A 13175-nucleotide genomic window follows, 5' to 3' on the forward strand; every position below is an offset into this window, starting at 1 on the left:
GGGGTATTGGGTGAAAAAAATGGGGATTAGAGATTTCCAAAACTGATTCAAAATGAATCCCCCCGTCAGATTCATTTTAAAACAGTGATTACCTTTCCGGTTACTAACTGACAAGCACTGATACCCATCATCCTCCTCATCTGGTAGAGTGTGGCACTCCACAGGGAGGCGTCCCTCATCCAGGAGCATCCAGCAACTGTCCCGCAACACTTGGCAGAAACTCTGGCAAGGCAACACGGGTAGCGGGACGACAGATCCACACTTTGGTACCAAGAGAAGGCAGAAAAACCACTCCAGACTATGGTGACAACGTGACCCCAACAGCCATGCCCACTCATTCAGGAGTGCTTGGACTTCCTCCACACTGCTGTGGTTGAAGAAATTTGGTAAAGCAAACCTTTCCCCAACCATGGAGGAGCAGAAAGGCAGAGCAGTGTCGAGCAACACGCATTCTGGGGATTCACTGTCCAGTGCTGATTGAGTTACTTCTGGGAGGTTTTCAGTTGGTGCCGGGCCACCTGCAGCTGTCTGGCTCAATGCGTTTGCTTTGCTCAGCTCTTGCTCACTTACTGATTGCTGAATAGCTTCTAAATTGTGACCATTACGGCTAGTCAATTCTTTTTGGCTTGTTACTACTGCATGACTGAGTACTTGAGGTTGGGTATCTGTGGATAAGTTAATGACTGGTTTTACTGGTAGGGTAATAAACTGTTTTAGGATTTTAGTTGGTGTTTCTGTAGTAGAAAGCGTCTGGTTAGCAAATGGAGCTTGACTAGTCTGTAACACAACGTGATCACCAGCTGGTAGCTGAGTAGCTTTCACTCGCTGGTTGTCCTGAGAGACTGCAGTGGTCTGTCCAAAGCTGCTGTCTAAATTCAAGCTTTGTAAATCAGTCAAATTTAAGTCATTCCAACTGGAGCTACTGTTTGCGGTTTCTTTGTTGTGTTTAAGGATTTCCAGATGATAATCAAGACTTTGCTCTGATTTTGTGCTGCCAAAATTACGGCTCTCACCTGCACTGTTACGAGTTGTCCCGGCTCTCTCTGGAGATTTCGGTTTTTTACTTATATGGGAAACTACTCTCCCTCCACCATCTACATCCCTATGATCAGTGGGCATTACTGCTCCTTTTACAATTTCAGATCCCAAACTCATTTCAGTGTCTGAAGCCAAATCAGACTCAGTTGAAGATCTAAGTCTTGATACATTTCCTGTTGAATGAGAAGATTCTCCAGAACCTATGCCCTTTAATGAAGGTGTGTCATTACCAGGTGTACTTATGAGTGACGAAATCCTCGCAGTGGCCTTTTCTGTTGCACGTTCATTCACTGGTAGGGTTGTAGATATTACAGTAGTCAGTTGAGGAGCCTCAGTAGTCTCATCCCAAGTCTGGACCTCCGTGTGGATCCCTTGTCTTTCATAAATGACCTCTGCCCTAGTCTCCGTTGGCAGTTCTCCACTACCTACAGGACCGCCGGACCCCTCGTGTTCCTCTGTTGGCGGCAAAGTTGTAGTGCCAGTCCAGGACCAGAACCAAGCGTCAGCGCAGACCACCCACTGGACCAGCAAAAACAAAAATCCAAACTGGGTCCTCATTATAGGTGTGATGTCAAGTTGTAACCACGTCTACCCTCTTGATCACGCTGCCAGAGTAAACTGGGACATGTCCACAAAGCCTCAACACACACTTTCCTCCTGCTCTGTCTCCACACACACACTCCACCAGGCAGAGGGAAGAAGTGAAGAGGAGTGCCCCATCCTGAAGAGTAAAGGGGGGGGGGGGGGGGGGGGGGGGGGGGGGGGGCAGGAGGAGGTGGGCTCCGCATTGGCTGCCCTGGCAATATTCCTTCTTCTAACTCCTCCTTCTCCTTTTGTGACAGCAGTGAAAAGTGATCTCTCCTGCTGACTGATACCTCAGAATTACAGCAGTCTTGCTTTTCAGAGTACAATAGTGATGCTTTCAGTGTGGTAAAGAGAGGGGCAATTTGTTCCTCTTGACTGGTTGTCTTGGTTAAATTATGATCATTAGAAAACTATAGATATAGGTTGATGTTGATTTAAGTTTTCAACAAAGGTAATTATATTATATACCGTATATAATAGGACAGTTTAGAAAACGGACAGCACAGAGCAAAGGTCTTTCTAGTGAATTCAAAAGGTCCCATTCAATGGCAATAATAGACAAATTATCAAACAAATGTTTCCATTGTGATGTGTGGGAATATTCAAATATACGATAACAACTTCATTTCATTTTGTTGCCTCGATCATTTCAACTAAGGCAGTGTTCTTCATGCAAATCCATGCTTCTTTGGTCCTGCTCGCGTGGGCATACCAGAAACTACAGTAATTGTCCTTCCGTTACATGGCTCCATTCATTGTTTAATCTAGAGACCTGTTTTTGCTTAAAAATAATTATTAAGACTTTAAAACAGACCAAATGGACCACATAGATTTCAGGTTCCACCAAAGATCTGTAATGTTACATCTGTTACACTTTTGGGAATTTATTTCAGTTTCAGGTAATTTCTTCCACCCGTGTCACCGTGGGTCCTTATGGGCTGGAAGCCTGTGTTGGTGCTGTATAGTTGCACAGTAATCCAGGCCTCACTTTCTTGTCCAGACTGGTTTTCTTCTACTGCCTATAGGACCAGCTGACAGAGAAACTCAACAAGTACAAATGGGATCTGAGCGATAAAAGGAAAATGAGCTTTGTGTACCTTTCCTGTTGCACTGGTGTTCAAAATAAAAAAAAAAGGGCTTACTGACAGAAAGGAACTCAGTTAGGTCACCACTGTGAAGCTTCATGGCATTCATGCAGAGATGCACAACTATCTTGTAAGGAGCTTGACAACTTTTAATTCACTCTCATAGCCTGGGCTCACTAATGAGCCAAATGAGCCCTGTCTTTGAGATTAGGTCTATTAAAAAACCAAAGGCATGAGCAAGTTAACTGTGTCTGCTGTCTTAATTGTTTAACGGTGACCTTTAATAACACAAAGCTCACCTCACCGTAGATAGGGCCAAGCTTTGTCGGACTTTTCAGGAAGAAAAGTCATATGTCTGTGAAATAGACTTTAATGCTTTCTATCGTTAGTTCAGCGGCACAGTTCTGCATGTGATGGTCTCCGTTTTGTTTATGCATGCTGGGTGACCCTCTGGGCAAAAAGGATGCAGCACTCTTAGCTAAGCTATTGTTCATTCTAAAACTGTCAGAAACAGACAACTTAATTACAGCTGTGAAAATAATCTCAACTTTTAGTGAGGCAAGAACTTTTCAAGTTACCCTACAGAACATACCAAAACATCTAAAGAAGCATTCAAAGATTACTGTTGACACTGTTCAGTATTTGAGTAATAAACCAGTCAGCTGGTTCAGGGGGTCCTCCAGGCCAACCTAGTCAGAAAGTTTAGTAAACTTCGTTTTAACTAACTGCATTGTGATCGATACTCAATAGCCTAAAAACCATCAGAAAACCTGACACAGCATTATTATTAAATTCAGGGTTAAAGCTGCAGTCTGCAGGATTTGTTGTTGTCATACGTAAAGTCCTCATTTTTGGCATTTTAAGAGTTTACATGATCTATCAGAACGCTTGAAGTTGAAAACGGTGACCTCCGTAGTCGCAAAATGCAAGAAATGCTTATTTTTTAACCGAAAAATAAAAAGTTATTCAACTTCCTGTCCCGCCCCATCAAAACACATGAGAACTCGTGCACGTCTACGTGCACGCCAGATGCGCTTACACGACTCCTCATTCATCAACTCACCTGTCATTTGCGATCATGGAAGACACAGTAAGTAGACTAGCCCGTAATGAAGTTCAATAGTCCAGATAAATAAGCGTGGGGACGAGCCTACCTTGTATCGCGCGTGCACAATCGGTGATTGACAGGCAGCAGAGCCCAGCTCGTAAACCTGATTGGTTACCTTTTACCGGTCCGGTCTGCAATTTTGTAAACAAACCTGCTGGCTTTGGAGGGACCTAGCGGGACATATAGGGGACCTAGAGAACTCATTTTTTTTGTATTGGGGTATTTAATGTACTACTTTCAGAATCCCCGGACAGTTCCAGGCATTATGCTTGAAAAAGAGTTGCAGACTGCAGCTTTAATAACTGCAACTTAGGACAGCAGTTATGCTGCTGTGAAAACAGCCAAGTACACTTTCACTTGATTATCAAAGGCCTTTTGTTTTATGTTTTTTCATGAAAATCAAGTGGTACATTCCCATTTAAATGACCCATCCCATGTTTAAACAAAACCTCTACTGTCCTCCGCTTCCCATCTGAGGTGGGGAGTCCCATCAACATGACTTCCTTTGCTAACTAGATGCCAAATCATAAGTAAGTCTGAAAATCCAGGCAGACAGAGGACATTGTCCGAAACAGAATGAGTTGGGGGAGTTTTGTTGTTTCGAAACTGACAGCAAAGTGGCCTGTGGGCCCAGTCATGACAATGAAAGATCTCAAGGCTTCATGAAAACTTGAAAAGTTTGGAAATGTGTCAAACAGAGGTGTGTGGCGTAACAGGCATCTTTTCACTTTGTCTAAGAAAGGGCATCTTATCTACAGTGTGGAAAACGCTGACCAAGGAAAGACAAAAATGATATCTAATGATTATCTAATGACTAATGTCACAATTTTGGACTGGTAGCTTTTAGCAAATGCAATTTCCAGACATCAAACAATGAACACACCTTGAGCTTTGTCAAAAAACGTGTCCCTGTTTTCATGTCTCCTGATGCCCCTATAGAGGGCAGACCACAAGATATGATGAAAACATTTCCTGTCTAAGAGTGCTGTCGGACGGGTAATTACAGTAAGAGGGCTTCAAAAGTCTACTCTATGTCTTCGAGACGAATGGAAGACTTTGCTTTAATAACCTTAACCTTAAGCCAATTACTGACACCACTTCAACCTAAACATTTCCAACAACAGTCTTAATGTATGAGAGCACTGACTGCTATATAGAACTACAGAATAATAGAACAAGAGAGATATTTGAATATTTCTTGAGCTCAAAAGGGTTGAAATAGGAGTTGGAGAAACATGTTGCAACTGATTAGGTTAACACAAGTAAAGATTGGAAGAGTTTCCAAAAAATTGTATCTGCAAATTGTGGATCAATTTCAGAATGGTGTTCCTCAATGTAAAACCGCAAAGACTTTGAATGTTTCATCATCTACGGTACATAATATAATCGAAAGATTCCAAGGATCTCGAGACATCTCTATGAACAAGGAGGCTGCACTGTAATAACAGCAGTCATGATTCTGTCATGGAAATCTCTACATAGGCTCAGGAACACCTCCGGATATCGCTGTCATTGTTTGCCATCCGCAAATGCAGGTTAAAGGTCTATCATGCAAAAATAATTTGAAATGGACCAAGGGAAAGTGGAACTCTTCTGTAGCCAGGTAAACCAAATCTGGAAAAAGATATTTGGATTTGGAAATCCAGAACAGTGTGGTCTCAACAGAAAAAAGGCTCCATAATGAGCGCTCAGTTCAAAAGCCTACATCTCTGTTGACATGAAGGTGCATTAGCGCCTATAGAACTGACAACCTGTGCATCTGGAAAGGCTCCATCAATGCTAACAGATACAGCTTTAAGATCAACATAAGCTCCCATCCAGATGACATTTCTTTAAGTCCTTTGCTGCATGTCTGCCCCCAGTAGGCCACCCGTGAAATGCTGCATTGTAGCGTGGTGGCTAACAATGTCACCGCACAGTGAAAAAGTTTCTGTGTGAAGTCTGACTGACTCTCCTCAGTTCCAAGACGTTTAGAGACTATTCTTAAAAGAAGAGAGGATGCTACACGGTGGTAAACATGGCCTGGTCCCAACATTTTTGAGATGTGCTGCTGTTTTTTTCTTCTTTTCAAAATGTACGGAGCATCGCAACTTTTTTTTGGAATTGAGGTTGTATTAGTATGTGTATCTGTGAGTAGTTACAGCATTTTATACGGGAGAGTGTTTCTTGAGCTCAGCTAACATGCTGGTGTCCCGCTATCCATCTGTTGCCTGCTGCCAGAAGACCAACAACCTCAGTACTCAGTGGGGTTACATGGCACTGAAAGGATCAGATAATTGGTTAAATTACAATAAGATTGAGTTATTAAGTGCATGTAGACATCTTAATCCGACAAGAAATTGAATCGAATCAAGTTACTCGCGATCAGATTAAGACCCCGAGATAACTCGGTTGAAAGTCAAAATAAATGTGCTTGCAGACGGTGAAGCACGTGGTGAATTAGACTTTGCGTTCTGCGCATGCTCGAGATTTTTTCCCGGGGTGAACCGGAAGTCGGAAGAGACGATATTACTGGTATTGTCGCGACAGAAAGAAAAACAGAGTGATGGAGAATGCGCCATTGTGCATTGCGTTTGTGCAACAAGCAGCTCATCACAAACTAAATACAGAGGGATGTAGCTTCATCTTGCTCTTCATTCGCCATTTTCTCGAATGCCTGAGTTTGGTGTTGAAGGGGTCAACCGGAAGTGGCTCTATTAGCAATAGTTGAAATGGGTACAGCGCCACCTATCGTATCGGAGTATGACATGCTTTGTGCCTCTGATCCGATTCATTCACCGCCATATATTCAAGGATAATTACCCTTGCTCAACTCATTCTTATTGTAATTTAGCCAATTATCTGATCCTTTCAGTGGCATGTAACCTCACTGACTGTTTCATTCACATTTGTTGTCAAATTGAGCACCAAAGATGGGACGACATTCAGCTCCATTGCTTTCAAGTGGTGGCAGAAAACAAAAAAGCCAATAATATCTACAAAAAAATTCAGCAAATAAAACAAAACATGGGAGCCAATGCAGTCTTTGATAGAATATGGTAAGGAAACAAAGCCACGGGATTGTTTTATGTGTTTCTGTATCGTGTGTTGAAAAGGAGATGAACTGAAATTCCAGGCCTCCTTTCTGCCTGTCCTCACAATACACAGACAAAAGCATGTAACCCTATACCAGGAATGAGTCTGAAGGCTGAGACCATCAATAAGAGGTGAATGATCGACTAATTACTACACCAACAAAACACCTCAACATAATCCAGGAGGGGCCAACGGCGTCCAATTATCTGTCACTGAATGGTGGGATTCTATTCCACACTCCTGTCATTCACACATCAAATTTCATTCTCAGAGGGACAATTCAATCAGTTTTAAACACAGCTTTTATGATCAGTTCAGGAACACAAGGGTCACACGAACACTACATTAAAACACAACGAGCACAGAGGAAAAGCACTGGATGCATTCAGAGAGTGACCCTTAAATATATCCCTGCTGTAAAAGTTCTTACCATCTCAATCATTTCTTGCAGTTTTAGACTACAGACTGTGTGTCGTAAGAGCAGTGCAGACACAAAGGCACAAAGGTAGACTTACGTAAAACACAAGATGGCCGTGCAAAAAAAAAAAACATGGTACTCCCTTCAAGAAGTCAGAGGGCACTTAATGTAGCTAGAGGGCCTTTTGACAGATAGCCTCGCCTCACACTGATGTTATTTCAGCAAGTGTGAGCCTTTGACCTCTCGCTGTGAGTCACAGTGAAGTCACCGTCTCAGAGGTTTTACAAGCACTAAGCTTCAAGGCACCGAGGGAGCCGGGAGCCACAGAGGGTCACCAACAAGCCCGCGCATGGTTGACATGCATGCGCACACACCAACACACTTGTTCTGCCGTCACACAGCATGTCGCAGCGGAGCAGCAGAGTAAACACAGACGTATGCAGACTGCAGTGGACACACAGCACCTGACCCCTGGGTGAGCTGCAGCTCCTTGGCTGCCGCACATGGCGTGTCGCGCCTCTCCTATGGCTCGTTTGTCACAGTGACCCGAATTCAAACGGCATCTTCTCTCGCATCCCTAAGATCTCCGATCAGTGAATGTGTGTCACTGAGTGTGTGAGAAAGCCAGAGAATGAGCAGTGGGGGGGGGGCTAACAGAATGGAGGTCAGGAGGTCACCGCTATCACATTGGGAGGGAAAGGGGTCCTGTTTCCCACAGACGGAGACTTATCACAAAGCTAGGGTGGCCTGCCGGAGCAGGTTCTCAGTGGGTAACTTTGCCTGTGGGGGAAATATCTTTCCTTCAGACATTAAGCCATAAAAGTTTAAGTTTCTGAATGCATGGAAGAAATCAATGAGAAAATCGTAAAGCCATCCAACCTTTCATAGGCTGAACACAGGATAGAAACATATTGTTAGTGACATCTTCAGCTGTAACTGTAACAGCTGTTAAAAGGTAGGAGTAATTATGTAGTGCTGGGCAACGATTAACATTTTTAATCTAATTAATCACATGATATCCCTGATTTAATCACGATTAATCGCATTTGTACGCAAAATCCAAAAATGAATTCAAAAGTAGTGTATAGCTTTTAGCATTTAGTTTAATTTTAAATGTGCTGCCATATGAATGAAAGTGCCATAACATTTGTTGTGCAAACACACTTTTAACATCAGCATCTTTCTGTAGTTTTTATGTAGAAGCCTCGCTCCACTGTCTGTTTCCTTGAATGACTTGCTGCTATCAGTTGTGTGTTTTGCCTTTAAGTGATATTTTAGACTGAAACTACTACGCTGAGAAGACAATTCAACTTGGCAGTGTTTACAGATGACTTTGGTTCTGTCGACTCCGCCGTCTGGAAGAACTTTAAAACAAAAATAGCCGAGTAAAAGTTCCGTACCCTTCTCCATGTTTGGTGGATCCGCCGATTACTTTCTTAATAATAATAATAAAACAAAGTGCTACTTCTTTTCCGGTTCCACAGCAGACAGCAACAGACTTTTACAATAATAAAATAAATTAAAAAATAAATAAATAATAAAAAATTATATTAAAAAAAAACTGCCTTAATGCGTCATTAAATATAATTAGTGAGTTAACGCGATAATAACGAGTTAACTCGCCCAGCCCTAAGTATCTTACAGATTTTTATATACATGCTGCTACAGTATTTTCACAGGCAAGTCTCCAGAAATCCCTGCAAATACTGGATATAACAGTTTCCATCCCACTATAGGCAGCAAATCAACTTGTTGCTTCTTTAAAGACCGCAGGGCTGCATCTCTTCACTGAGCGACTCAGTATCCTGGACAAAGAGACAGACAGGCAGACTGAGCCTGCAGGGTTCCTCACAGTCCTGCTCAGGCAAGCAGAAACAGCTCGGCCGTTCCTCTCAATAAGACACATTCCATAACAACAGGGGAATATGTAGCCTGTGGTACCTAAACAACAGTTACAGTATTGCTAAGACACGGAGGGGTGTTCTGTGCATGTGATAGAAGACAGACACGAATGTTTAACCACATTTTACAGCCCTACATAAATGTAATTTTGGGTATAAACACTTTCATTTATGTGCACTACATCAAAGCTCAATAGGTTTTTCATACGTAAATTGTACCCTGAGAACAAGTCTGCAATCCCACAACATTCCCCAGTGGCCTGTAAGTGTTCCTCTGTTGAGTCTTTAGCTTGAAATTGAATTGAACCCCATGACACGCGCATATTTTGGAAACTATGACTCACTCACCACCCAGTTCCGTTTTTTTTTTGTTTTTTCCATCGATTTCATGTCAATACACTTTAAACTGACCGTCTGCGTCAGACGTCCAAAGACGGATACGCTGAACAGCTGCACTCATAAACAGTCTCCCAGTGTTGTGTTATAAAAGTAATCACAACGAGATGTGAGGAAGAAAAGAAATAACCAAACGAGTGAAAGGCAGACGCCTGCAATCATCCTTAAAAAAACTCACATCCCCAAAGGGACTACTTGTAACTGTAATGACTTCACTGATTAGTGCACTGTCAAGTCAGAGCATTCGCAAATGTCTCAACTGTAACTGGCCCACACAGCATGCGAGGTGTAATCTCTACTGACAGACACACTATTGATTCCTCTGCCTGAAACAACTTCTCGCTGACTGGAGTGAGAGGTGAGTCAAGCTCAATTGTTGCACTGCAGTTTATCTTTGAGATGTTTGCTGGCACGTACAGACCAACACTTTGACATTCAGAGGGTGTGTGACTGATTTGTGGAAGCTTTGCAGATATCATTACTCTATTAAAGGTTTCTTTTTAAAAGTGACGGAAATGCAAAGATCTCCACTTCTACTTGAATTACAGTCAGTGTCGCGCCACATTTTAGGCTGTGACTAAATAGCTCCCTCTGCTGTCTAACAGGGGAACCACAGCAAGCAATGCGTGTGCCTCACGCATCCTACTGCCAGTAAAACTGGTTGATATAAAGCTGTAAATTATCAAGTCAAGTCAATCAAATCAAATTTATTTGTATAGCACATTTCATGAACAAAACAATTCAAAGTGCTTTACATAAAATAAAAGCATTGCAGCAGGGAGTGTAAGAAGCATTAAAAATACATAAAAGTATATAAAGAGTAATAAATAAAATAATTTAAATGAATTTAAAAACAAGCAACAGTCCAGATAAATTCAAAGATATCGTGCAAATTTCATGCATAGACACATGATAAAAGAAATGTTTTTAACCTGGATTTAAAAATGTCTACATTTGGTGAAAGTTTAATCTGCACTGGCAGTTTGTTCCACTTATTTGCAGCATAACAGCTAAATGCTGCTTCTCCATGTTTAGTTTGGACTCTGGACTGGACCAGCTGACCTGAGTCCTTGGATCTAAGAGCTCTGCTGGCTTTATATTCTCTGAACATATCACAGATGTATTTTGGGCCTAAACCGTTCTGGGATTTGTAAACCATCAGCAGGCTTTTAAAATCTATTCTGTGACTGACTGGAAGCCAGTGTAAAGATTTTAAAACTGCTGTGATGTGTTCAGATCTCTTAGTCTGGGTTAAAACTCCAGCAGCAGCGTTCTGGATGAGCTGCAGATGTTTAATGCTCTTTTTGGGAAGTCCAGTTAAAAGAGCATTACAGTAATCGAGTCTACTGGAGATGAATGCATGGATGAATTACATGTAAGCACAACTGAATAAATAACATTTGGATGCCTCAAGGATTAAATCACTAATCTTGTGGGGGTGTGCATCATGAGCAGCCTTGTCTTTGTATAAATGATCTCTTGTTCACATCAAGCTCCCAATAATCTACATCACCCCATCCTTTCTGATGCAGATACACCAAATGACATAAATCAAACTTCACTCGACAGGTGGTCCCCCTCGGAAAAAAACCACACCTGTGGAAAATCAAACACTGAGAGCATAGGACCTGTCAACAGCAGGCAGCACCTTATGGCAGATAAAGCATAGTCAAAATACTGTTAACAATTCCTGTTTTAAACGATGATCGTTGAGATAAAGTCATTACACGGCGTTTGTCTTCATCTGTGAGGCAACCAAACTCGACACACCTGCTGTGTTGATGTGACAGCACAAAGAGAAACCACAGAGGGATTACGTTCTCTGAACTGAGACTAGAATGTGTTGCCTCTTTGACATTTAATAGCACATCAAATGACTTTCAAAGGAATGGAGAATGGAAAGATTATTTCATTTTCAGTCAAACAAAAATAAGAAAGAAAGGTTTGTTCCAGATGTTAACACATGATCTGCATGAGCTCGATGTACCTGTGTGGAAGAAAAATGTTTTTTTTTTACTCGTGCTCTTCCCCCGTTTCATCAGCAGGGGGAGACCACATTACCGTGAGATTAACTGTGTGGTTCAACACGACACTGACCTCATTACAGTCCAAAGCACTGCGGGTACAGGACTGTCGCCAGTACATTTTACACACAACTGTCAAACAAGAGACGAGTGCATCTAAGCCGCCACAGGAAGAATCTATGACACTCTCAGCTGAGTTACTTACATGGATCCCTCAAAAAGTCTACTTAAATGCTAAAGTATTTGTCATTTATTTGGTTCCATACAATATAATTCAGTCCTCAAACAGCTGATTGAATTAAAGGTGAGCTAAATGTGAATGAATGTGCTCAGAGTAGGTATTTAACAGCAGTTTCTTACAAGTCAATGTGGGTGAAAAGGTCAAACTCATGATGTAATTCTCTATGAAGTCACATCTTTGCTACCTTTTGTTTCCACTTCAGCTTAACAGAGTAATAATAATCTGATCCATAAAAAACGTGCACAAATACAATGGAGCCTGTGAAAAATCCTCACACACATTTATATGTCAGGACTGCAGGTGGTCGAAAATTAACTTGAAGAGAAGGGTCACCTCGCTCTGACAAATCATTTACCTGCTTTCTAGACCTGAAAGGAATGGAGAGGGACTCTCCCACACCTGGAATCCAAAGCCTGTGTGTCTAAGAAGGCAGGGTTTCAGGGTCACAGAGTTGAAAATGTCCCGCTCTGTTTGGCTACACATTTACCACAGACTATCTCTAAGAATTGGATAGAAATAGTGGCGTTTGAAACATCAGTTGCAGAGGCATTAGAAGCTAGCAGGAAGCTACTCATTGACCAATGGAAAGTCACTCTAAGCTTTCTAAGCAGGTTGCGAGTGCAGCTGCATCACATGACCTTAGTGGAGCTGATGACCATCTTCCTGTGTATGCACCGACCTCCAATCCTCCTGCACATCCTAGACCGCTCCTACATTCGACATGTAGACCCAACCCACGTTCATGGTTCTTCAAATCCACACGTAAAAGTTCACGTTGTAGAAATTTTGCTCAAAATTTCACCAACAAGGGCGTTCACAGCCAAAAAGAAAAAAAGAAAGGGAGCAAAATATGCCGGAATATATGCCATTTTTGCCCTGCTGCTGAACACCAGTTCGGGTGAGTCAGGAGGTGGAGAGGTCAGTAGAATTGCACATAGCAGCTGTTTCCTTGTGGCTGCCTAAGAGCAAGTCTCAACTTCTCCTTCCTCAGACATCTGACACAGGTGAAGGAAGCCGAGGGGTCCAATTTGGGGCTAAATGCAAAGCCATATATTGTCACCTCATAAAAATTGTCAGATTCCAGCGAAAACCTTTATTTTTTTTTAAATACAGCGTAACAAAAACTGACGAAAAGCAGCTTATAAAAGAAGAGATTAAGCCAGCGAACATGAGCATGCGAGGTCTTCTGATATCAAACCCTGCCACCTGATCAGCTGCAGCGCTGCAGTCTGCAGGAGGGTTGGCCAGCTGGTGATGACAACGCTGTCATTCTCACTTCCCACGAAGATGAAACAATGTGGAGA

At 42.2% G+C, this 13175-nt stretch overlaps 1 protein-coding gene across 2 annotated transcripts in view; it reads right to left on the reverse strand.

Annotated features, from left to right (window-relative positions):
* col18a1a (collagen type XVIII alpha 1 chain a) overlaps window positions 1-13175 on the reverse strand; it is a 99817-nt gene that overhangs the window by 56049 nt on the left and 30593 nt on the right. Inside the window, exon 1 of one of the 2 annotated variants that reach the window (XM_075479045.1) lies at window positions 1269-1684. The exons of the other annotated variant lie outside the window; for it this stretch is intronic. Within the exon in view, the coding sequence (XP_075335160.1) occupies window positions 1269-1596 (328 nt within the window). The 5' untranslated portion in view covers window positions 1597-1684. Of the gene's footprint in view, window positions 1-1268; window positions 1685-13175 lie in introns of those variants that run through there. 2 annotated transcript variants of the gene reach the window in all.

This window comes from Odontesthes bonariensis, chromosome 12, assembly GCF_027942865.1.
Source record: "Odontesthes bonariensis isolate fOdoBon6 chromosome 12, fOdoBon6.hap1, whole genome shotgun sequence".
NCBI classification, from domain to species: Eukaryota; Metazoa; Chordata; class Actinopteri; order Atheriniformes; family Atherinopsidae; genus Odontesthes; species Odontesthes bonariensis.